General features: G+C 29.5%; 4 protein-coding genes across 5 annotated transcripts; 2 read left to right on the top strand and 2 right to left on the bottom strand.

The window, feature by feature from the left end:
* Positions 1-500: 500 nt before the first annotated feature.
* Positions 501-2,456, bottom strand: Bma-aps-1 (adapter-related protein complex 1 sigma 1B subunit, putative; the record flags this gene model as incomplete). The annotated part of the gene is made up of 5 exons (XM_001896166.2): positions 501-545; positions 910-1,047; positions 1,346-1,454; positions 1,702-1,805; positions 2,379-2,456. 5 exons carry the CDS (start codon positions 2,454-2,456, stop codon positions 501-503), a joined length of 474 nt encoding a protein of 157 aa, XP_001896201.1.
* A 1,021-nt stretch (positions 2,457-3,477) lies between these two features.
* Bm9342 (Protein kinase domain containing protein) lies at positions 3,478-13,527 on the top strand (the record flags this gene model as incomplete). Of its 2 annotated transcripts, XM_043082369.1 has the most annotated exons (26): positions 3,478-3,588; positions 4,186-4,351; positions 4,517-4,655; positions 4,982-5,165; positions 5,562-5,616; positions 5,966-6,076; positions 6,170-6,313; positions 6,717-6,903; positions 7,046-7,208; positions 7,304-7,477; positions 7,739-7,848; positions 7,941-8,086; positions 8,310-8,357; positions 8,723-9,094; positions 9,403-9,529; positions 9,861-9,964; positions 10,262-10,347; positions 10,566-10,633; positions 10,956-11,015; positions 11,147-11,398; positions 11,638-11,780; positions 12,136-12,216; positions 12,367-12,473; positions 12,694-12,782; positions 12,974-13,179; positions 13,424-13,527. In XM_043082369.1, the coding sequence occupies 26 exons, from the start codon at positions 3,478-3,480 to the stop codon at positions 13,525-13,527; spliced, it is 3,537 nt and encodes a 1,178-aa protein (XP_042938303.1). The 2 variants fall into 2 exon arrangements, with proteins under 2 accessions (XP_042938303.1, XP_042938302.1); XM_043082368.1 differs by lacking the exon at positions 10,956-11,015.
* A 1,626-nt stretch (positions 13,528-15,153) lies between these two features.
* On the top strand, positions 15,154-20,528 carry Bma-asps-1 (alveolar soft part sarcoma chromosome region, candidate 1, putative; the record flags this gene model as incomplete). The annotated part of the gene is made up of 13 exons (XM_043082367.1): positions 15,154-15,231; positions 15,430-15,618; positions 16,300-16,446; positions 16,582-16,655; positions 16,896-17,049; positions 17,578-17,654; positions 17,775-17,913; positions 18,416-18,538; positions 18,862-19,061; positions 19,339-19,490; positions 19,676-19,849; positions 20,080-20,149; positions 20,360-20,528. The coding sequence occupies 13 exons, from the start codon at positions 15,154-15,156 to the stop codon at positions 20,526-20,528; spliced, it is 1,746 nt and encodes a 581-aa protein (XP_042938301.1).
* Positions 20,529-21,264: 736 nt separating this feature from the next.
* Bm9341 (Uncharacterized protein) lies at positions 21,265-23,084 on the bottom strand (the record flags this gene model as incomplete). The annotated part of the gene is made up of 4 exons (XM_043082366.1): positions 21,265-21,426; positions 21,925-22,152; positions 22,401-22,461; positions 22,942-23,084. 4 exons carry the CDS (start codon positions 23,082-23,084, stop codon positions 21,265-21,267), a joined length of 594 nt encoding a protein of 197 aa, XP_042938300.1.
* Positions 23,085-25,505: the final 2,421 nt, after the last annotated feature.

Raw genomic sequence — 25,505 nt, 5'->3', positions numbered from 1 at the left:
TTAACGCATATAAACGTCGCAATATATTTATGAATTCTTTGCGTAAATTAGAAATTTATTGAGATAACAATTTACAGGAGGAATGCGAAGAACACAAAGCAGGAAATGAAATTTTTCTTCAAAAAATAAAGTCCTTCAAACAGCTCTATATCAAACTAAATATTTCATGAGTCTAGTTAGTAAAATCACCAATTTCTAATATGATGTCCTTGATGTTATTGATCCGAAATTACAAGACTGACTTTACCTTTTGGTCACTCTTCGATTCATTACCGAAAAATAAATAAATTTGTAAGGATAAGGCAGCATAAAAAATTATGACAACCAAAATATATGAAGACATTTGCCCATTCACAGCAAAAATATCACAATAATTACAAAGATCTCGAACAAATGACACGAAAAACCACTTAGCACAAACTGTCCCAAATACAAACAGCAAGAGATACACATACTATCAGTTCAGTGGAAACAAACATGACAAGGTGGCACTTCCTTGCTCAACCAAGGCCATGATCCTCAAAGAATCCTTGCGGTGTTTCTTCCTAAAATTGAGGTATAAAACAAATAACTGAGTCTTAATTGAGTTACGAGATAATCAGCCATTGAATGCAGATTAATCATATACTCCCGAGACATCTAAGTTCCTGATTAACTGCAACGACCAAAAATGTATCTCAGTCCTGAATTCTTACAGCTGGTAACAAGAAAAAAGAAGTCGATTTTTTCTGACAACAAAAAAAAATTGATAACGTTATTTCAGTATGTTTCGCTGATGCATACTGAAATAACGATCACCACCAGTGTGACTACTAGAGATGACTTCACAAATCATTCACCTAACTCCTGCATGACAGCTGCTTCCGATGAAATTAATTAACAGTTTTATAACGAAAGTACAGTGCAAACCTCCTGAATGAGATCTTGAGCTGCGATTGCCTTTAGAACCTGCTTTTTACTCGTTTCCTGTATTTCACCCGCCAACAAGAATTCATCCAATATAAAATAAGCCTTCTCAAAATTGAAAATAATATCTAATTCGCAAACCTGAAAAAACATAAAAATTTTTAATATGCCCGACAAGAAAACTCAGTACTTTTTTGCGAAGCAATAAAATATAAGATAGGATTTACCATTATCCCGATTCTAACAATCCTAAAACCTGCAAACACAGAATCTCAAATTGATAAACATTATTTTCTCTCCGCTCTGTGCAGGATTCTGCAAATTTTTGACGACAAATTGAGTCAAAATGAATTAAAAAAATGCGCATAGTTTGAAGGCTACATTTTGAAATAAAAAGGATTTTTGAATAAAAACATAGATAATGATAACAGGAACTTACGCTGCCAAAATACTTATCCAGTAGTTCAACAAATCGATGTATAATTTCTAAGCATAACAATTCGTTGTCTGTTTGCTCAATTGCACAACAAAAGTAGAGCGATGCGTACCTGAACAAGAATTAAGAATTAAAGAGTGTTAAAAATAATCTCGAGACCCAAAAATGCTTCCCAACAAACAACACGACAAATGAGAAATGAAATCACAACTTTATTCTCAGATTGCAGTAAGAATGAGAAAGCACCATTATGAAACGACGAAAGAGGACTGAAAAACTGCAAAAGATGAACAAAAATGAACAGTCTATAAAAAACATAACAAGATTAATTTATGTCAATTAATATATTCATTGCTAACCTTTTATAAACGATTTTAAGGTCCTTGTATTCTAGAAACGCACACATTTTCGGTTTCCGAGCCAAAATTGTTGTAACCAATTCTCGAGTAATTTTCTTCTTTACCTGCAAATAGCTAGCATTTCAGTCCGTTCAATTCAAGAAGTCTTATTTCTGAGTTTTCTCCTACTATTGAATAATTCGCTTATTTAGGCTCGGTCATTTTCTCATTTTCTTTATATGATTTGCCATCTATTTTCAATACTGCTTGCTCTACACTTTATTTCCACACTGTTTATTTATTTGTTGGTTTTTTCAAATTCTGTTTTCTTTTGCTTAAACTGCACATTAGAAGATTTGGACTGTAACAAATCAAACAAATTATTTTGTTTTTATTGTGATAACTTCCTAAAAAAAAATTATCATGAAACCGTACATCATGCATATCATCTATCTTATCATAACCGGTATTATGCACTCATAGCAGCATAATATATCGTTCATCATATCTTGCCTATCACATATTCTTAATCCAAACATACTCTAAAATTCTAGAAACGTTACTAGTATAAGCATGTGCCGCCAAACTTATCATTAACTTAGCATATATCAAATTTTTGGTATACCACTTATCTTCTTTTATGTCACTATCCCTATCATTTATCAACGATCATATATCATAGAATATTTATCACTAACCTTATCCTGATATGCCACATACCATTTCTGCAATCGTAATTTCCCCTGTCTGCTGAACAATAACATGAACTGCATCATTTCGCTAAACTTTCAAAATGAAATTAGAGAAAGTATGAAAATTAATGATATGCAGATAGTTCGGGATCAGAATTGATTTGATAACTAATATCACTTCCCGGACAATGTGCAATTATTTTGGCAATTAAAATAAATGATCGTATCAACTAAATAATTTGATAATTTCCGGATTCTGTTCCTCAGCATAAGCTCTCTCTAGCAAAAAATATAACTTAACACTTCTATTTCTCATCTATCAAATTAATTTTTCCCCATGGGAAATCTATCCTAACCCTACCCGTCGCATACCCAGCTGAACTAATTTGCATACGTACGACTGACTATTGTGCTTCATGTTCCAATTCAGAGTTCTAAAACGAGAAATCGTGAACGATATAGTTGGGATCAATACTATACTGGACAGCTCCGTTCTCCGTTTACTGACAGCCGTTTCGGTTGACTGAGTTAATTGTTTCTGTGAGTTTAGTAGAAATTTCAGGATTGGTAGATTTCCTTTAATATTACAAAATTTTAGAGTTATTTTATTTCTTGTTTTAGTTGAAGATTTTTAAAGTGAAAGTAGCACGTGTATACGTGAAGAATTGACGTTTGTTTGTATATGTATGCTAAGAAGATAAGTGGAATAAAGAGTATATATAAACATTCTCATTCATTCTATGCAAATACTTCTAAGCAAATACTTTTCTCTAAGTATACCACTGTGTAAATTCTTGTCTAATCCAATCAAACTAGTTTTCAAATCGAGCTAAATTTCTGAATTCAACATAAACTGTATACTTAGTACTTTATCTTATTATCCATTCGCAAAACTTTAGTGGAATAAAATGGATAGAAAGTATTTGTATACTTGAGAGAGTTCCGGGGAAAGAATGAAGCTTTCGTAAGCGTAATGTCATTTTGATGATCTTAACGACATTGACATATTATATTTCGTTAGATTTATTTTGTCACGATATGAAGTTAGATTTACTTGTTTTTTCTTTTTTTTCTTTTCTCTGCTTTGTTATAGAACGAGAAAAAAATGGAATCACCAGAAACACCAGTTGCACCAACACTTTTTCGCCCCCTCCAGCCGATGATTATAGGTACTTCAAGTGGAACAGCACATGCACCAGGCAGCATCCATTTTCAGGTAATTTTTTTCTTCGTTTTTAAGGTTTTTACGTAGGCATTTACGCATTAATTTTTATTTTTAAAAAATTTTTCAGTGATTAATTGTTTTACTGTATTCTTGATTTTTCCATTTATGGCAAAAAAAAAAAAAATGTTTTTCAGTACATTTTTTTTTTTCGATAACTGTTTTATGTATGCTATTAAATGGAAATTAAAATATAAAGGCTTGATATGTTAGCTCCTTTTCCGTTCTCGTACTTGGTTTAAAAAGTAGGTAAATATGAGATTTTAGTCGTTTTTCTTTTTTTTTTATTTCTGAATATCCGCTTACATTTTTAAAAATGGATTATAACCATTTGTAACAAAATTCATAAGAAGGAGGAAGAAAAGGTTTTTAATATAATTAGGCTTTCGATTTCCAAAGTATGACATCTTAAATTTCATCCCTTATTTATTTTTCAAAGACACTTTTTAATTGAAAAGTATTTATGTGAAATATCTCTTTGCTCTGATGATTATTTTGCAAACGTTTTCTGGTCTTTTTTATTGATTACTTCTATTTCTTTGCTTTAGCGTCCTAAAACGACAACTTTACCACATAAATTCCAACTTTTAGAAGGCTTTATTGCCGAAGACATTTGTAAACCATCCATCAACTTCGCGTGCATGTACTATTGAATCACTGACCGATAATGTTCCTGATCGGCCGGAAATATTTTCTCAGCCGAAAAGGAAATCACGTTCTGTCGCTGACATATTCGCTAGTATCGATAGTGATAATAGTTAGTGTTATTTTTTGGAAACCAGTTTTAACTTTTTTTTGACAGTAATTATGTCTAACATTTTTTATGAGGATGTTATTGTTGCTTTTACTTTAAATCCACTTGATGCAAATTTTAAAAATATATGGTTGCAGTTTTCTTCATACTATGGAAGAATCATTGCAGATGATGTTCGGTTTCGTCATGATGATATGAAACCGCAGAAGTCACTTGTGGTTGAATCAAATTATGATTACACTCCAAAAAGGAAGGATGAATTGAAACTGAAGCGTGGAGCAACGATCAAAGTGATACGTCGAGATGGGTTAGGGCATGGAATATTTATGAGATGAGCTAGGATTTTTTGTCTTTTGTTCGATAGTAACATCAAGTTTTATCTCAGTCACCGATAATGCAAGCTGATGGAAAAGATTAAACCGAGTGGCATAACTGTTTGCCACTGTACTGAATAGCATATAAGTTTGGAAATCTGATTTCAGGCATATAGTGAACAATATGTATGTAAATTCTTGTTTTGTCAAAGACTTGATGATATTCGTGGTGTAGCTTAAACATTTTGAATGGAGCAATTGATGAGTAATGTTATTGACATCGAATAGTTGGGGAATTGGACATATTTTTATTATTCAGGGAAGAAGGTTGGTGGTATGGAGAAAAATTGGATGGCAGTGGAAAGAAAGGATTTTTCCCACAAAATCATGTGCAGTTAGCTAAGGGTCTGGCGAAGGAAATCGATCCAAACGATATTCAGTTTACTGGTTTGTTAGGGGCCGGTGGCTTTTCAGTTGTGAAATCAGCAATTTATAAAAGACGAGTAAGATTTTTTATGTTAAATATTGAATTTCTTTTTCTGAGATAAAAAGGACAAGAAGAAAACAACACATCCTTATTAATCTTTTTTTTTTTTTTTTCACTATATGATTGATAAAAACCTTATCATTTGACGCAAATTTGAAGTTAAAGAAATATCATCCACAAAATTAAGTTGATCGTCAAATACATTAGCTTCACTGAGTTACTGGTACTGGAGGTTTAAGATTGTACTTTGATCTATAAACTCTCTGATATCATGCTTCGTTTAGTATAAGTTTTATGCCTAAAAAAATTTATCGTATTGACTGTATCACCTTGAATGATCTGTTTTTAAAAATTTTTTTCGAGTGCTTAAATATGGTCTGTTAAACATCCATTTCGAACACTTTTTCTGCAGGAAGTAGCTGTGAAAATTCCACATTCAAAATTTAGCAAGAAAGAAATATTGGAAGGTGAGTATTATCAAGTTAAGTTTGGAAACTGCATTGAATTTTGCACGAGCAAAATGTTTATATTAATATATTAAATCCATGAACTGAAAATGAAAGGATAAAAAAATAATGAATTACCTTCGAAATAATTAGCTAGCAATGCTGATTGCTAACTAATGAATGTGTTGTTTGGGATGAATTTTGCGCTTCATTGCATCATGAAGAACTTTGTTGTATAGATTTTCAATTATTAAGGCGAGAGGAAACGAGATTCATGATAGCAAAAAAGTTTTACTTTTAGAGTGAACAGTGTAAAACCTTTTGGGCTGGTATATTTAATCCTAGTCTAAATATATTACAAATATTTCAGCAGTTCGTGAGGAGGCTAGTATTTTTCAAATGTTGGATCATGGAAATATTGTTGAAATGTATGGTGTTATTGTTGGCGATGAACCTGCCTTAGTTCTCGAACTTTGTAGAGGTTAACTATAAATTTAGATTCACTGCTCATGAAATTTTGGTAAAACTCAGTTTCAAAAATGACTATTATGATTTTTACAATGTATTGTTTTAGATTCACTGGCAAAAATATGTTCTAGTAAAAAGAACATATCGCTCTCCGAAGAGATCATAAGTAATTGGGGTATTCAAGTTGCTCGTGGAATGAGTTATTTGCATAGTTTGAATGTTCTTCATAGGGATTTAAAGGCGGCTAATGGTAATTGTTTCTTTTAGTTTTATTTTATCAGAAATTTATTTTGCTTTTAGTTATAATGATTGAAAATAAAAATTTCCGGGAACTTGTTTATTTAGATAACATAATTAATTGTCAGTTGTTTAAATATAGTTAGTGTCACACTTTGTATCATTATAGTGTTTTCGATGGACTAGATAAATTCAGTATGTTATATTGTATTTTAGGTTATATTTGAAATGTATTTTAGTGTGATGTGAATAACGTTCTCGATTAAGTAAAAAACTCCTGTAATTCAGCATGGACTAGAACATGGCTTAACTTATATTTTATCTTATGCACTGTCATTTTGCACTTTTTTCTACAATGTTATTTGGATAGAAAATTTTCTTCATTTTCCTTCCCAAATGAAAATGTTGTATTTCAGTTCTGATCAAAGAAAAAGTTTGCGACTGTTTGTTGAATGTGGAAGCAAGTAACGATGAACAGTTAGCTCATTCACTACAAGCCAAGAATGGTGTATGCCATAAATGTGGTGGTTCAGCGCTAAATTGTCTTACATTAAAAATCGCTGACCTTGGCTTGTCGAAGAAGTTAAGAGTTGCTGACTGCAGGTAGTCTTATCTAAAATTTATGAAAGGAGATTGAAATTTTCGATTTACTGATCACTTTCTTTGTAGAATGTTGAATCAGTTTACTCTGCATGGGATGCGAAAAGATTGTGTTTAAACGTTCTTAAACAGTTAAGTTTTTCAGAATGAGCGTTGTGGGTACAGTACCGTATCTCGCACCAGAGGTTATCCGTGATCGTAAATGCTCCAAAGCAATGGATGTTTGGAGTTTTGGGCTCGTTCTTTGGGAGGTGTTGACGGGTGCAACACCGTTCGAAGGTTTGGGTCCTGGTGCTGTGCAACTACAGGTTTAGTTTATTCTTCATGTTGATCTCTTTATTACTGATAATACATCATGCAATTAGCAAACATATATGTGAACAGTTTATGAAGTATTTTACAGATTGGAACATTTGTAAAACAAAAAATCCCTTCTTCGTGCCCACCAGATTTGAGGCTAATAATTGAAAGTTGTTGGCGTGACGATCCACTGCAGAGGCCAACATTCAAAGAGTTAATTGTTGAGCTGGAGAAATTTGGTATCAAATTCCGAACAACGGATCCACATGATCAGACGGTAGAATCTTTTGAAAATTCTGTGAAATATTGGAGATGTAGTTTTTAATGAAATTCTAGTTGTTTTAGATCAATTTTCAACTAGACATAGTAATGACATCAAATGGATTAAATAGGATGATATGCGTTTCTTTTAATCCATTCGATGAGAACTTGCATTTTGAGATTTGTTTGGTAATCTATAAATTTATACTGTATTTTGCCGGATTTTATGATTATTTGATCCTAGAGAAACTGATATCTATATTTCCTCAAATTTTAGTTTTTGGAAAACAGTTTGAACACGTTACGGAAAAGTATGATGGAAGAAATATCATCAATTGCAAGCGAAATGGCCCGAAAAGCGGAAGAATTACAGAAACGTGAAGAAAAGTAAATCTCTTTCGAATTTTTTTTTTTCTTGGGAGAGCGGAGAAGAGAAATGTCTTCTAGTCCTTTGATTTTCTTTAATCATTTTTTTGCAGCTTAAAGAAGGGTGAAAGGGAACTGAAACTTAAGACAATGATTTTCGAATTGCAACAGACACTCTCAGAAAGACCGCCAAAGGAAAAACCACAGCCACCAAAAAGGCGCCAACATTTGAAGTGCGAGGATATTTCTAAACCATATGGTATAATTTTTCTTACAACTTTTTTAATTTTCGAATAGGTTATATATTCTACTTATTAATAGTTATGTTGATTGAGATGCAATATACGTTCTTGTACTGTTTCATCTTCTATGCAAGGGTTTCTTTTTTTATTAAAAGTTCCTTGTTATACTGAGCGAGTGTAATGACTATTTCACTACCAGAAATATCATATATAAAGTGCGAAAATGTAGTAAATTTTTAGATCTCAAAACCGAGATTTCATTAACGAAGAATATGCAAATGATTGAATGTAAGTGTTGATTTTGCAATTTTTAATAAAATAGTATTTCGAATACTGTTTTATGTTTCAGTGCAAAATTATTACCAATTTAATAACTTTTTATTTCACTGACTGTTTTCTGTTGTGAAATATTGGTTCGATGTTGTTGTTTCGTATTGGATTCAATTTGCATAAGATTTTATACGATAAATATCACAGCATTTTTTCCTGTTATTGTGTTCAGTGTGAATGGTGCTAGTTCCCAGTGATGGCGTTAGGAAAGCATTAAAAATGTTCATTAGTGGATGTTCATTTAATAGGTATAGCAAGGATTTACTAATTGCTATATGTGATGTTGGAAATTGTGTTTGGTATTTGTGAATTTGTATTTTTAGCTCTTAATAGAGATGTTGGAACAGGAACAGCATTGAACGATATCAGGATAAACGGTTCAACGGATCAGTTATCTCTTGTGTCCAACAGTAAATGTGTCGACGATACCTGCTTAGGATTTGCCACACTTCCTCGAATCCCAAAAAAATTTACATTGAAAACTGAGAATTTTGATTGTGTTGAATCTTCCCCGGTGCAGCAACGAGGACCATCGAAGAGTACGCCGGATCTGTTAAAGCTTTATCGTCTACCAGTTCATAATGCAAGTCCCAAGTTGAAACGTGTCAATGCGTGTAAAGTAAAGCGTGAATCGACTCGTACCAGTGCTGAGGAAGAGGTAGACGAGCGATGTGTAGAAGTAATAAATGATAAAGGTTGGTTAATTGTAACCTCGTTGCTTGTTTGCACATACACTCTGATATTATCAGTTTGTGGAAAAAGACGCATGCTAAATATTTTTTTTTTTCTCTACTTTCTTATTCATATCCTCAATTTGTTGTTGTAGGTATTTAGTGGGCTTAGTATTAAATATTATTTCTGTTAAAATGGATTATAGAAATTTCGATTTTGAAGCTAAGTTGTGCTATTTAATGTATTCATAAATGTAGAATTTTTCAATATATGCATTTAGTATTCCTTACAATTGAAAGAATAATATATAGAGATTCTTTCATATTCACAGATCTGGAAAGTCTTCTTGAAACTACTGCTCACCAGCAAACAAAGACTTTCTTAGATCATTTGGCAACACCACGACGTGTCGTGCAGTTACCACCATCAACAAAGAATTTGGCTGCCGATCATATGAAGTATATCGTTCTCCTTTTCCATTTTTTTTTTTTTCTTTTTTAAATTTTGAGCGCACTTTCCGTGCAATCACAATTCGGAATTTAACTACAAATGAAACTTTATATGAACTATCTGAATAAATCGGTAATTGAGGAAGGAAAAGGGAAAGAATAAAGGGAATATTTTGTTCGTATGGAAATCTTCCTATAGTTTATCATTTTATCATTCGCATTGTAATTTTGCAGTGCTGTAGAATGCCACATCTCTTTCTGGGGAAATATAATTATACAAAAGTAAACTTATATATTTTTGCATTTCTTTGAATAAATTAACAAATGGGGAAGGTTTTAGATCTACTTCCACAGCTGATGAGCGAGCACGATCAAAATTAAGCAAAGAAGAAGATCGAGGATTCTTTCGTAGCATTTTCAAGCGTGATACTAAAGATCGAAGTGGTATGCTACATTTTTGACGTATGATGGGATTTACCGATTTTAGTGTGCAATAGTAAAATTACTATTTTGTGAATGTAAATCTATGAATAATTTATACCTATGAATAAGGAAAGTATGGATTATTGTCACTGATCATACTGATTACCTGAAACGACATCTATTAAATCGGTTTATTTTTATTCCAAAAATACCGGAAAGTTTCTTGCTATACTGTTTGATGGACGAAGTATGTGTGGAACTGTAAGCTTTAATACGTTTCAGTGAAATTTCATTCTTTCATTGTTTTTGCTTTTGTAGGACAAGTTGCTGGAACATTTCCGAAATCAATGATTGCTCGATCACCTTTGGGTCCATCCACAATCGGACCATCCGCAATTTTGAAAGTAATTATAAAAAAGAAAGCTTAGTTAGGGATTTGAGCATGTGCTTTAAATGAAGTTTTTTGAGTAGTTTGTAGACCACAATGTACTCTAAACTTAGCTTGTTTCTTCACTACTATTCTTTCTATAATAAAAGTGAACTACCTCCATAGCTTCATGAGAAGTAATTTTTTAACAAGTTGTATGTAGTCATACAATCATAACTCCTAAATTAGTTGCAGAATATAACGCCATCAAAACATACTAGAATAAAAAGTCCAACGAAGCCATCACCAACAAAAGCTGGGAAGTAAGTTTATTTTTTTCTTTTTACTTAGATTATTTCAAAAAAAGAAAAACTTATTTTTGTTGTTGCCTCTTGAGGTTGCAACATATTGGATAGTTTTTCTGGTTATTAGAGTACGTTCGTTTATGTTTGATATTTGATTTATATTTGATTGGATAGTGCTGGATTTCATGTTTTTTCTACTATCCTTTTTCTAGTTTGATTTAATTAGCACTTATTCGTTGCAATTTTATGAGAAATCAAGTAGAAGAGATGAAAAGATTGAAGCATATTTTAATAACATCATGCTCTCACTAATCCGTGTGGGAAATTTTTTCTGTTCCAGAAAGAAAAAGTATTCTACTGGTACAGAAAGCAACAAATATGACTTGACCGAGAATTCGAAGTAAATTTCCACTTTAACTTCCAGCTTAATTTCAAAATAAATGTAGTCGCTGATGTTGGACTTTTTTCATAAAACTCGAAATTTTGATTGATTCTAGTAGTCATTTGTAATATCTTGATCTGTTGTTACAGAACATTTACAAAATCTGGCGAACGGCGAATTAGTGCAACTCCATCGCAAACCAGTGCTGTATATCCGGTGAGCAGTAGTCCAGTATCGGTTTATTGTTCGAGCGATGAGTTGTATTCAGCTAAACGAGCACCATATGAAAAATTATCTGAAGCATCAGATCCAGGAATGATGGAGAATCCGTTATATATTCTGCCGAAAAATTTTCCACCACGTGGTCGAGCATCGACATCTACATCTCGAATTTTTTTCAAGTGAGTTTTGTCCTAATTCCGAATAATTCGCAAAATAATCATGGGTAAATTAAAATATTTTGAGTTTTTGTAGTCAAAACTGAGTTAAATTAGCTTAGAAGTTAATATCGTGGATATGAGACAAAGCTTAGAAGTTAGTATTTCTTATGAGTTAACCTTAAATAATCAACAAAAGCACTGCTGTTTTTGTTTTTTGTCTTGTTTTATTTTCCATTTGTCTCATAAATCACTTCTTTCAGTACAACTCAGCGTTCCTCAAAAAGTCCTTCTTTCTCTACTTCATGTGATGGTCGACTTAGTAATAATGGTTTGAGTACAATCGAAAATCTTTCATATAAACCACCAAATGAAATGAAAGTTTCATGCAATACTCTGACGCAAAGTAAGTTTTGTTTTATTTAAATTAATTTGTGGCAAAAGAAGAAATTTGAATTAATTGGTAGTTTTTTTTTTTTTTTGAAATTAACGGTATATTCATAGGATCAGATTTACTAATACTCTATATCTACCATTCTCATTTTTGAGAATCGGATAATCAGGTTAAATTTTGGTGGTTGCTATTATTTTCCAAAGTGTCACTGTAATAATTTTAGTGAGTTTGTAGGATGCTTGTCGAAACGTTATAAATTCCCTTTCTGTGTAATAAGTTTAATCAGCTTTAAAAAATTTAGTTTTTCTTTTTTATTTTAATTTAGAAAATTTATCTCTTTGTTTTTATGTAAAACTTCATTTTTCAGTAACCTTAGACAGTCCTGTTGAAGGTGGCTTGGATATAGATGCTACAAAGCATTCAGTTAATTCCCTTAACAGTGAAAGTGGTTTGTTTTTGATTTATACTTCCTCGATATTTTTCTTCTTTCTCAAACATTTCTGTATAATATTTTGCACAAATTAATGGCACAACACGGACTATTTTAAAAGCGACTAATTTTTCCAAGTATTCTTGAAAGGAAACAAGAATTTTTTAGCTTCATTCTGTGACGACTCATCATTTTTTATCGATCGATCATTACGTGGTATAACATTGAATGTAAGCAATTCATATATACCTATGTCAGCAACCGAACAAAATCTGGTATATTTTTTAATAAAATGCACTAATGTAGTAGAAATTAATGCCACAATTTCAGTATTATTAAAGTGAAATTGTATACAGTGTTTCGCTATTCAAAATTTAAATAGGATTATTTTAAAATTGCAATCATGAATTAAAATATGTTATGATAACTCTTCTTGAATAAAAATTAAGTTGTAATGATGTATCAAGTTGGAAATTAAATGCTAATTTTTTATAGCTAAGTATATCTCCGCCGTTTCTTGATCACTGTAACGACCAGAAAGAAAGTTTTGTTCTTGGTGATGCTATTCATCATATTTCTGAGAGGTGAGGTTTTTTTTTTTTGGTGTTTTAGAAAATCCAGAAAAAAAAATTTGTATGGGCACAAAGTAATTTACAGAATGGTGAAAAGTGCTGAAATGGAATTGTTTGAGAAGGATGTAATTATCAAATTTGCGCTCACAAATTTATTTAATTTCTCCATTTTAATACTTGACCAAATTAAATAAATATTGCAGTGCACAAGGTCCACCCGAAATACAGGCACCAGCCTTACCTGGAGCAGCCGTAGGATATCGGCCACAACGACCATACACGCTGGATCTCACTTCGCCACCTACTCCTGCTGAAAGTGGAATAAGTACTGCAGGAAGTTCTTATCGTAGTTTTTCGAGCGTTGATCAAGGACTGCAAGATCATGCTCCACCGACTTCTGTGGATTCCGGTGAAATTTTATTTTCATGAAATTGCAATATCGTCCCTGTTTACACCCAACTTTTTTTAAACTAGAAAACATGATCTATTTAAATAAATCTAGTATCTTGTTTATTTACAGATATTTGCCATGAATTTAGTATCTAATGAATGAAATGTTATTAAAAATATCAGTTACGGACATAATTTTTAAGGAATTTTTCCATTTTTGTGAGAAAATTTTCACATAATATAAAGCATGAGATAGTTTTCAGTTCCACATCTGGCCCCACCAATACCACCACGAAATATTGCAAGGCGTCCTGAAGATGAAGCTTTGCAACGTCAACGATTAAGTCCTGTTTCTCAATCGCCTTAAAAGTTAATGTTGTTATTGAATTGGGAGCGGAATGTTGCAAGTGTGTCTTTGATTTTATCATCGACCTCTAGTGATGCTAAAGCTTATTTTTTATTTTCTTCTTCGTTGTTTGTTTGTAAAGATTAACCGTCTGTTGTGTAATTTGTCATTCTAAGTCATTCCTTATAGTGCGTTGATTTAATGGAATATTCATGGAAAATGGATAGACTTTTTAATCTTCTTTTTCTTTCATTCCTCTTTATTTTTCTAAATAATTCGAAATTCGGAAAGTGAAAAGCTCCATTACAGTTTCCATCTCTGACATTTGATTGCTCCAGATGTTTTATATGCGTGTAATGTTATACAGTGCAACTTTCTCATTTGTTTTTGTTTATCACTTCCTGTTGCTTTCTTATATCTGTCCAGTTTTGTGATTAACGAAATCCGGTTTTTCAGGTGAGAAATTTTTTGATTGATCTGTAAATTGAAGGTCATTTAACTTGTAGGCATTTCAGATAATTATAATTATTCCGGTTATAATAAAATCATTGTAGTGATTACTTTAGTGGATCTTGGTTACTTTAATTATTCAAACTATCTGCTTCTCCGTGATTTAGGACTTCGAAAAAAAAAAAAAAAAATGGCTCAGCCGGTTCAAAATGGGAGGAGTAATAATACTGTTATACACCTTTTCTTTTGATGTGACTAAATTGAGTTTATTAATTGGGCTTTTCCAGATTTTTATTCAGCTGTCCATGGCTGGTTCATTTTAATACAACATTATCGTGCATCAATTCAGATTATTTTTTCTTTAACTATTAAATCAAGGTAGCATTTTTTTTTTGTTGTTGTTGTTTAAAAAACACAAATAATATCTAAGCGGACTTTCTGATAACGTAAACAATGCAACTTTTCTAGAATATCACTACTGGACAATAGTATATAGCTTATATTTGCGGCGCCTAATTATCATTTCATTTGTTGCTCTTTTGCTTTTTTTTTCTTTTTTTTTTTTTGCTACTCTGTAGTGTGTGTTACAAAGTATTTTGCAATTAAAGAAAAAAAGCTAATTGATCATTATGTGATGCATAGTCATATTTTGTTAATGTTAATGCATATATGTTGTACAGTAGGATTGTTATAAATAAATATTAATATAATAAAAATTACATTGCTGCTTATTTCATTAAACATCCTGAAAAGCAGATTATGCTATATATTTGTTAAAAATCAAAAAATTTTTAAACTAAGATCTCACCTATAAATAGTTCTATTCTCTTAGACATTTCTAGTTGTTGCTTTCATATTCCATGAAAGATTGTTATTAATTTGATCATATCCAAGGATGCATTATTTTCTTGATATAAGCAAAAATTAAATGGATGAATATTCCTTGTATAACATGCATAAAATATCACTAACGATACAGGTATACATGATGATTAACTGATCGTAGCTTACAGATGTTTAAATTACTCAAGTTGAATACAAAATATTCATTTATAGCGTGTAATTATATTGCTTTGGCACTTATTTACGAATTGTTTGCATCGTTTATTATTTCTGTGATTTCTGCACTTTATAACATCATTTTTGTGCAAGTTTTATTTAAGAATTATTTTTTTCATTTTTTTAAGATAAGAAAAGATGAATAGCATAACTGTTATTTGTCCCAATTCTCGTCGTTGTGTGGTAAAAATAACACCATCAACTCAGCTTCGTAAGGTTTGGTTCTTAATAATTTTGATGATTTTATAAATAATTAATTTAGTTACTAAAATAGATACTTTAGAACCAACCTATTCCATTATATTTCAATTTCTAATTAGCTTCATTTCATGGTTTTTTCGTGCAAATTCAGCTATTTTTTAAATTGATCCTTTTTCAGTTTTATTTTATTTAGTACATTAAAGATTTTTTCAGGTTTTGGAAGAAGCTTGTTTGAAGCAAGGTTTCGATATATCAGCACATCAGTTAAAGCATCATAATCATACGTTAGATTTGGCGTTACCACTTCGTCTTACTGGTTTACCCAATAATGCTACCGTTGAGATGGTGCAAAGTGCAAGCATTAGTAATGGAATTCCAGGACAGATTCATATTGCCTTACAAGTATGAGTATTTCAATTTATATATTTGTAGATTAATCTGAGATGATTGAATGATTATATATTTGATGCAGCTGTTTATATATTTGAAGCATATGAGTTTTCCTATTCTATGTATTATAAATGAGTAGGCAATAACTGTAAATAATTGCAATGCTGCTAGATATAAGCTAAGGTTACAATGTAGTCATGATCTTTCAGGATATCATATATAAACTTTTCCGTTTGATGTAATTCAGCTTTATGTTACGCTATCGATGATATCTTACTTAAACTTACTTAACTTCGAATTGATTCGAGTACTATAGGTTAAGTTAAAGTATTCCAGCATAGTTTTATGTATAATATTTTTATTTTTATGTTTAATATTATTGTTGTTTTTTTGTAGGAGTGGTAATTTTATATAGCTATTTGCGATTAACATAAAATACTGAACACCAGTCAGCATAGCCTAAACTACTCCAACTTCGAACTTCGAATAATATGATTCTCATTTTTCACCAACAATGTAATGGTATAAGGAAAGGATAGATTAAATAAAATGAAAAAAGTTTAGATGTTGTCTTGAAAAACCAAAATTAAGCACCGCAAACTCAATATTCAGACTGCTGCATGTTAACATACTTGATGTGTAATATTTGGGAAAGAGTTTATTTCTAAGTTATAGTTATTTTTACAGTTTTAGCTTCCAGATGGATCTCGTTTTATGGGACAGTTTCCAAATAAAGCAAATTTGTTGGATGTTTTATATGAATTCTCTCAAAAGTCAACTCAGGACTTAGTAAAATGTGCTGATGGTCAAGTACCATGTTGTGCCTATATGAACAAAGAGGTTTGTTTGTAGTATTTAAGTATGAAACATCGAACAGTATCAGCTAACTTACTGTATATATAGACTAATGCCCAACTTTAATTTCATGTTATTTGGTATGATTTGTGGCTTTTAACTACGCCATATATTTTATAGTATCGTGGAGAAGCAGAACTTAAATTAACGACTTTGGAAAAGATGGGAATAACAGGAGGGCGCTGTTTGATCAGGTACTTCATTTTCTATTATAAAATTAATTTGTATAGATCCATTAGTGCAATTTAGTTTTCTAATTCTGTCTTAATTAAGTTTGATTTGATTTTTTTTTTTTGATAATTTAATGTTTCAAATGCATGAATTAGAACCCTTTTTTTTACTTTTTTTTTTTTGACACTAAGAGTGTATGAATCATTCATTGGAACATACTTGTATCAAAATGCTTTCAGTTTGTAAGATTAGAGATTTTTCAGATATTTTGCGATGCGTATGTCACAGAATGAAATGTCTAAGCTCGAAAATCGACTTGCCGAAGAATATGAGCGAACGAAAAAGCTAGAAAAAGTGTATGAAACAAGAAAAATGGAAAATGAACGTCGATTGCAGTTAGAAAATGAAAGAGAAGAGGTACCACATCATAAAAAATAAAGCTTTTTTTTCTTATTAGTAATATAGATTAAATTGCTTAATAAAAGAGAACATTGTTTGAGACCGCTGTGAAAATCAGTTATATATTTTGATTAATTGTTGAAGGCATTAAGAAAATTTTCTTGTGTGTGGAAATTTGTGAAACCATTATAGGAAAAAGGAAAACACAAGACTTGTAGAATTATTAATTGAATCATTTGTTTTAATTTCTTCTATTCATCAAAAATCATTACGGTGATTTATAAATTTTGAGCTATTTATTCGCTGATTATGCATGTTTCGATATTCTTAATCTCATTTACTTAAACATTTTAAACTATAACTTTTAAACTACAATAAATATATGTAAGTGGAAATTATTGTGGTCATATATGGTATTCCTATAATCTTTTCTTGACTCTAATTTTCTGCAGTATAAATGTATGTAAGAGGTAGAACAAAGCTTTTGTTACCGCATTCATAGAAAATCATACATTTTTCTTTTTTATGACTTTCTTTATGTTTTAGATTTTTGAACGCGAACTCAAGATGAAGCGTGAAGCGGAAGCAACTCGTATGTTGGAACGCAGTCAAGAAGCTGATAGGTAGATAGTTTGAACTCTTCACGTCTTAAGTAGTAAGGTTGTGTTTAGGGTCTTTTTGGTTGTCAGTAGCTTCGATTGGTACCGAAATATTTTAATTTGATTCATTCATACTGCTTATAGAAATCCTGAAAATGCTATTCATACTACTCTGCTATCATCAGCTGGTCAAACTCAAAATGGAACTGAATGTGTTGCAGACGCTGAAAGACTACCTCAAGCTTCATCACGTCTCATTCAGTTGCAATCTCTCCTTAATCAAGTGCTTTTTTAAAATTTGTTTTATTGCACGAACATATGTATACTCTCGAATTTTGTGAAAACCTAAACATCATCTCTTCGTATTTGAAGGAATTTTCATTTTCTAAAAAAAAAAATTCATCAATTTTATCATGCGTTCATTTAGTTGCTATTTCGGTTATTGCTCTAATTTAAGTGCGGATTTGGTTTGTATGGCTTATTACATTCTATCAGCTTTTGGTTTTTAAAGTTTCATAGAGTTAAAGCTACGTGTTACTTTATCCACTTTTTCTGTTTACAGCATTCTTTTTTTTTTTTTTTTTTTTTTGATTTTATTTCTTTACAAAAAAACAATTATTTTGGACTTGCATCTTTTGAGATATTGTAACTCTTTGATCCTGCAATTCACTATTTTTTACATATTCATAGGTTATTGTTTCTATCGCTATCCACTAAATAAATCACTACTAAACTCGGAGAAATGAGCAAGAAATGCTTTAGACTTTACTGTTTGTTCTTTGCAGGTAAATACTAGTTTAACAACAAATACAGGTGATTTTCCTGGTGAACAGCTTATTGGAGAAGATGGTAGAATACATCTTAGTGATTTAGAAACAGCAGCACGAACAGAAAATGTTCGTCTGAGCGTGAGTTTTTAATTTTAAACTTTGGTTGGAAAAACATTTTGAATTGCATTGTTTGTTTTAAAAATTAGTAATTGCCATTATCGTTAGCCATTTTTTCATTATTATTCACTGTCTGTTCAAGTTTATTCCCTTGCGATTTGCTTATTTCACTGATTTATCGTAAATAAATAAATGCGTGTAAAAATATTTAGTGAAGTACTCTAGAAATTATAACAACATCTTTGTCCGAGTAATCTTGCTACTATAAAAATGGAAATAGTTTGGATGACAAAAATCTGGACAAGAATTTTTTTTTTTTACTGTTTTACTAAAAAATGTTACAGAACTCTATTACGCCTTCTTCCGAAGTGTCACATTTAGCTGTTGAGAAATGTGACCGGATGCCTGTCATAATCAGAAAAGATTTGGAATGGGATAAAAGCATAAAAGATGTGATCAAAAAGCAAGATGATATTGATGATCAATTTTTCGAACTTACTGTCAACGATGTACGGAGTATTCGTCAGGATCTCAGAGCAGAGGCGTTTGTTTTTTCAGATTTATATAAATTTAAAGACGATGATGTTAGCTTCCAGCTGCATGTAAAATAGATAAATCACTGTAAAAAAACTGAAATTTAGTGAGAATTGGTTGAAATTAATGTTTTAGAAATTGTTGGTAATTTATAGAAAACGGTAATTCTTATTAGATATCTACAACAGATGAGCTGTTTTCTTTTTTTTGATAAAGTTATAAGTATAGACTTAACTATCAAAAAATTCCGGTAGATGTAATTGAACTCTTCATGAGTAAATTTTCAGAGGTATACAAGAGCAGAGAGCTTTGCTTCCAAAAACATATATTGCTGAAAAAAATAAGCGTCTAAAAGAAGAAAGTTACAAACATACGGTAGTACGATTCAATTGTGCAGATAGGACGATTATACAAGCTCAGTTTATCTCACGAGAACCTGGTTATTTTTAATAATTGCTGATTTCATTTTAATTCTCACATCAAAATGAATTTTTACGTGTATTTAATTCAAAATGACTTTTTCCTATCTGTAGTTGAAATTTATTTCATGCTTATCTCAGTGTTGTTTTTTCGCAGCGCTTCTCCAAAGTTGCTATCAATAAATAAATATAGATTGTATTTCAGTTTCAAGATTATTTGAATTTGTAACAGAAAATTTGAAAAACTCTCTGATAAAATTCGATCTTTGTCTTGCAAATCAAAAGCTTTCGTCGACCACCTTAAAAAATCTAATTGAAATCGGTGTTGCTCCGAAATCTTCACTGTATATACGATTTTATTCACAAGAAAATACATTTGGTAATTTTTTTTTTCTTTACATTGAACGCAATTTTATGAAATGCCAATAAAAAAAAAACCACTCGTTAGGTTTTTTTTTTTTTTTTTTTTTGCAGCTGTTGTGAAAAATATTAATAAAATATAGTAATTCCTTCTTTATAATCGATGATTTTATATGGAACGTCTTTTTTTCTATTTACATTTAATTCATTTCTAATGCAAAAATATCATAAATTTCTTTTTGTTTTTAGCTGCTCATTTTGTACGAGATAAATTCTGTGAAGTTTCCATGCCAGAAGCTGATGAACTTAGCCGCAAATGGTATGTTTTGTCGCAATGGTTTGCAAATAATTTTACTTTGCATTTTTCATAGAATTTGTCACTTCAGAATGAATGAAAAAATTCAACATGTGGATTGTCTAAATTTTTTGATTCTCTTCTACATTAACCGAATTTAATATATTCAATGATATTGTTCATTTCGATTTAATTAAAACTTATAGATCGAGATCTGTTTTTTTCCTTGTTCAGGTTGTCAGTAAATGGTATTTATCAACCTTATGTTCCAAAAGTGACAAATGCTGAGGATGTTCGACCAAATGGAAAGCGTCAATCGGAATCACTGGCAAATGATGCGGGTCCATCGAAGTTGAAACAACGACATTCTGAAAATCTACCGAAATGGTTCAAAAAACCATAAAATTTTTGGAGTTCCGACAAGTGTAGTAGAATTATAGAATTGAAGTTATTTGCTTCAATGACCATTTGGATGCAAATTTTAGAAATTGAATGTTTCAGTAATGAATTCCATTAATTTAGTCGGTATCGGCTATCTTTTCTACTACATCATGATATTAAATTATACGAAACTTATGGTTCTGACATCTTTGCATGTATTCTCTTAATCGCTTGATTGTGATACATATGTGTTCGACATTAATGTTCTCTATTATATATATATATTTTTTTTTTCGGTTCAGCGTAATAAATAAGGCAAATACAAGATCAAACTTGATGTTAACATGTAGAAAATACAACATAGTTTAGTGCACTTCTTGCAAGAGAAAAAAGAAAGTAATTAGACTAGGCGCTTATATATATGTAATATCAAAAATATTCAGGATGTGACATTCAATTTACTGCTCGAAATTTCGATCAATGTGAAGGATTCATGTTATCATATGTGCATGATGCTTGTGAACTATTTAAAAGTGATCAATTGAACTATCAAAATAATGAAATTTTGAGAGAAAATGAGTAATAAATGAACAGCGAAATGTTAAATAAATAAATTAAAACAACAAAGAATAATTTAAAAAAAAAAAAAAAGTGAATGAATATTTCGACTTGAATGTTTGCTGCTATTCAAGAAGAATAAATTGCAGATAGTATTTAAATCTGATATTAAGTCAAAATCATTTTTTGCAATACAAAAACTATTGTTTGGACTTTGAACTATTTTCACTGCTATTTTGGTAATTATTAGCTCGTTTATCATATTTACTACTTGTTTCTGTTGTTTTTTGTGTTGATGGCGAGCAAATTGTTGGCATATGCAATAGATCTTCATCATTAATGATTTTCATATCATCCAAAATCTAAAATTATAAAATTTCAAACATCAATTGGTGCAGTGAAATAACTTCGCAATTATGTTACAAATATTTCTTATGTTTATTTTTGCGTTTATAATGTAGGAATCATGGACATCATGGAGAATAATACTATCAATTTTACACTATCAAGAATAATACACTATCAATTTTACGATAACACAATGTGATCAGCTTATCAATTTCACTCTTATTTGAACGACTAATTAACTGATAATTTCGTTTCAACTATTATGAAAGAATTTTTTCTTGTATCGATGATGGTATATTTATAATTATCATATCATTAACATCTCTACCATTTCATATTACCTTATTGCTTTTTGTTAAATTTTAATTACAATTAAACTAAATGAAATAAAATATAATTTTTTTTCTAATTAAATTGAAATTTAAAGATAAAAATGTAAAAAATAAAATAAGCGAAATAATTTCATTTCTTCTTTCGACAAAGATTTTTGCAAATGAAATATTTGCTAAAACCTGTTTTTGTGAAGAATCCAATGAATAATAGGCTTTTTTCTGCCATCGTTTCGGTGGACGAAGTATGCTTGGTAAAGTTGACACTGTTGGTGGTCCAGCAAGCTTTGACACTTCACATTGTTGATTTTTGTCAACTGAGTAATTGGAAGTGGATACTGCTTCATAGAATGTACAGGGAGTATTACTGTTTATTTCATCGTCCATACTTTTACTTCCAATTTCGTTTCTCTAGAACAGATAGAAAAGTTAATGTTAATAATTTTTATAGATTAATAAATTTAATTAACAATAAAGGATAAATAATTTTGATGAAAAAGTTATCATAGATTTATATTACAATCATTTTATTTATTTATTTATTTATTTTTTGAAAATCACTTATATTATTTATTAATTAATAATATAATTATTATCATTTCTACATTCTCATTTTTTCATTTTCTCAATTTTTTAAAAAATAAATTTTATATTGAAACCTTTAATCTGATTTGTGGAAGTGATTTTGAATTACTAAGACAGCTGCTGTGTTCTTGTTTCCTAAAATTTTACAAATGATAAAATTTCTCACATATAAGTTAAAAGGTGAAATAAATTAAAATTTATTGATTAAATATTGTGACAAATATTTAATAATTGTCATATTTCTTATCCTATTTTCTTTAAAAGTGCTAACTTTCCTTTAATTCATTCATTTTAATATAATCGGCAAATGAATAACAAAAGAAAATTCACAGATTTTTTTTTTTTTTTTTATTTTCTTAACCTTTGTCGTTTTTTTTTTTTTTTTTTTATTATCAAACAATAATTTAAAATTGTTATAAATGAATGGAAGAGAAAAAAAAAAATGAAATGAGAAAAAGAAATAATAAACTTTAAAAAACCATTTTGTCAAACTTTTTTATTTTATTACTACTATGATCATATTTCTTTTTTTAGCAAATTTCTTTATTTAATAAAAATTTTGTTCGTTGTTAATTATTAATGTAATTTTAATTAATTAAAATTAATTTAACAAACACTAATAAATTGTTCAAATTTTGAGTGTTATTTTCAATTATTTCAAATATTTTAGTTTTAAGCTGTCCTGTGGTACGTAAGAATTCAACGTAATCTATTTTTTCAGCATTATCGTTTTTTTCTTCGATTTCCTCTTCTGTCATTGATTTATACTTATTTTCCTGAAAGGAATGAAGCATTTAATTTATATAACTTTTATTTTATACAATAATTATTAATTATAATTGAGAATTTGAAATTGAAACATACTTCCTCCTCTTTTTTTTTTTTTTTTTGCAAAATACAAAATTTGTTCAAAAAAAAAATTAAATGCAATTTTAAAATCTTATTTCAATTTAAAATTTTCAATTGTTGAATATAAAAAATTTATTGGAAATTGATAAAACGTTTTATCAATCATCTATTATGGTATGGAATTCAATACTTAATCGATATAACCAAATTATTGTTTCTTAGAAAAAAAGGAAAACAACGTAAAAATAAATGGTAAAACTAAACGATAAATTTTTAATAATAGTTTTGTTTGAAAATTTTTGCATTACTCTAAGACTCTTTTACTCATGCAATTTTCAGCTGTCAGGTTGCATAATAATAATAATAATAATAATATTGAATTTCAATAAGGAAATTGAATTCAGCTTATTCAAAAAGTGTGTTAAAATAAGAAGGAAAAAGAGAAAAAAAAAAGAAAAAGGAAAAAAAAATGAAATATAAATTTAAAATAAGAATAATTGATGATAAGAAGAAAGCAAATAATGATAAAGAAAAGTTCATACAACTACTAACTTGATTAAATGAAATAATATAAATGATCTGATCATTACTGCTTCTTAGCAACTTATTAATGCACACAAACGCACACCTTAGCAACTTATTTAATTTCACATAGCAACCGGTCAATTTATAAAAATAAATAAGTAATTTGCTAATTTTTTTTTCTTTTTGTTACTGTTTGAGTAAAAAAAAAAAAAAAAAAAAAAAAAACGAAAAAAAACGAAAAAAAAATGAAAATGTTTATTGCTATTGTTAGAGTAAAAAAAAAAAATTTAATTAATTGTATTCATATTATTATTTTTTGATATAAAGCAAAAGAAAAAAAAAAGAACTGAAATCATTTATTTTATATTGCCTATGTCAATTTTATACTTTATTTACTTATCTTTTCTTTTTTCTTTTCTGTCGTTATCTTTTCAAGACTTCACAATTTTGAGAAATAATTAAAACGTGTAAGCTTGTATAAGGCTTCTTCAACATTTCTTACCAATTTCAAATCCTAATTTTTTACTAATCAGAATTGTAATAATGTGCCGAAGACACAGTTGTTATTTCTTTAGTTTAATATTTAAATTTATTTCATTCTCTGATAGACGTACATACATTTAATGAAATTTGAATATATTATATATTACTGCTAAAGTTTTATGCTTCAATGACTTACATTTGCAAAAAGATATTTGATAATTTTATCAATTGGATATTCTTTTTTTTTTTTTCTAAATGGAAAAGTAATGGCGACAAATAGAGCAAACAGATTAATGAGAATGTAGATGAAATAAAAGAAAAAAGTTAAGATGAATTTAAAAAAAAAGTTAGCTGGATAAAACTTCATTATAATTATGCATGCTAACTTCTCTGTTAATTACCATAATATTCATAGCATCATGCATATTAACAAGAATGATTATAGAAATATAACATTTAGTTTTTAGTTTTCATACTTTTATTTTAGAAAAAAATTACTTATCATTTTTAAAAAAGTTTATGGTTGGTTCATTTATTTATTTTCAACAAAAATTTCAAATTTAGCCAATTAAATGACAACTATTTATAACCGAATCACTGGTAATATGCATTTGATTTTTTGATATTTTTGAAATTCATCAAAAAAAATTTTTCATTAAATACAATTCAACAAACTTTCTAATTTATTATGTTAACGAAATATCTTGAAATTAACAAATATTTCTGATCAAACAACTAATAAATATTATATTTCAATGTAAATTACACTAATAATTCTTAGCTAATGGAATGCAGAAAAATTCATCAAAATCTCATTACTAATTTTTATGTTACAGAGGAAAATGAACTTATTTGTGGTTGTTGAAAGTGTATTAATTAACATATTGTTTTAAAATCATTAGTAAAAATATATTCAGGAATAATTAAAATTAAAATTTAGGCCAAATTAAATTTTGAATACTTAATTACTTTGCATGCAAAATTATATATTGTATGAATGATTTCCTTCATAGATTCTATCTGACTGCGAATATTTTCATGGATCAATGCATATAGAATTTTGAGATCTTCAAGTTCTTCAATTTTTGTTCTATTAGTATTCTTCATTTTCAGTTACGTACACGTAACACGTACGTATACGTAACACGTAATTGAAAATGAAGAATATTTACTTACATGTATTACTCATTCACGTATCACTTACAAAACTTTTAAACTTGCTAATCTTCACTCTCTTAAAAAAAAAAAAACTTAATATAACTTACCTTTCTTTTGCGCATCAATTTTATAAAGTGGTGATCGAAATGAATTTGCCAAAATGA

Source organism: Brugia malayi (assembly GCF_000002995.4).
Source record: "Brugia malayi strain FR3 genome assembly, contig: Bm_v4_Chr4_scaffold_001, whole genome shotgun sequence".
NCBI classification, from domain to species: domain Eukaryota; kingdom Metazoa; phylum Nematoda; class Chromadorea; order Rhabditida; family Onchocercidae; genus Brugia; species Brugia malayi.
The sequence above is the reverse complement of the archived record's forward strand: the minus strand, read 5'-3'. Positions and strand labels throughout refer to the sequence as shown.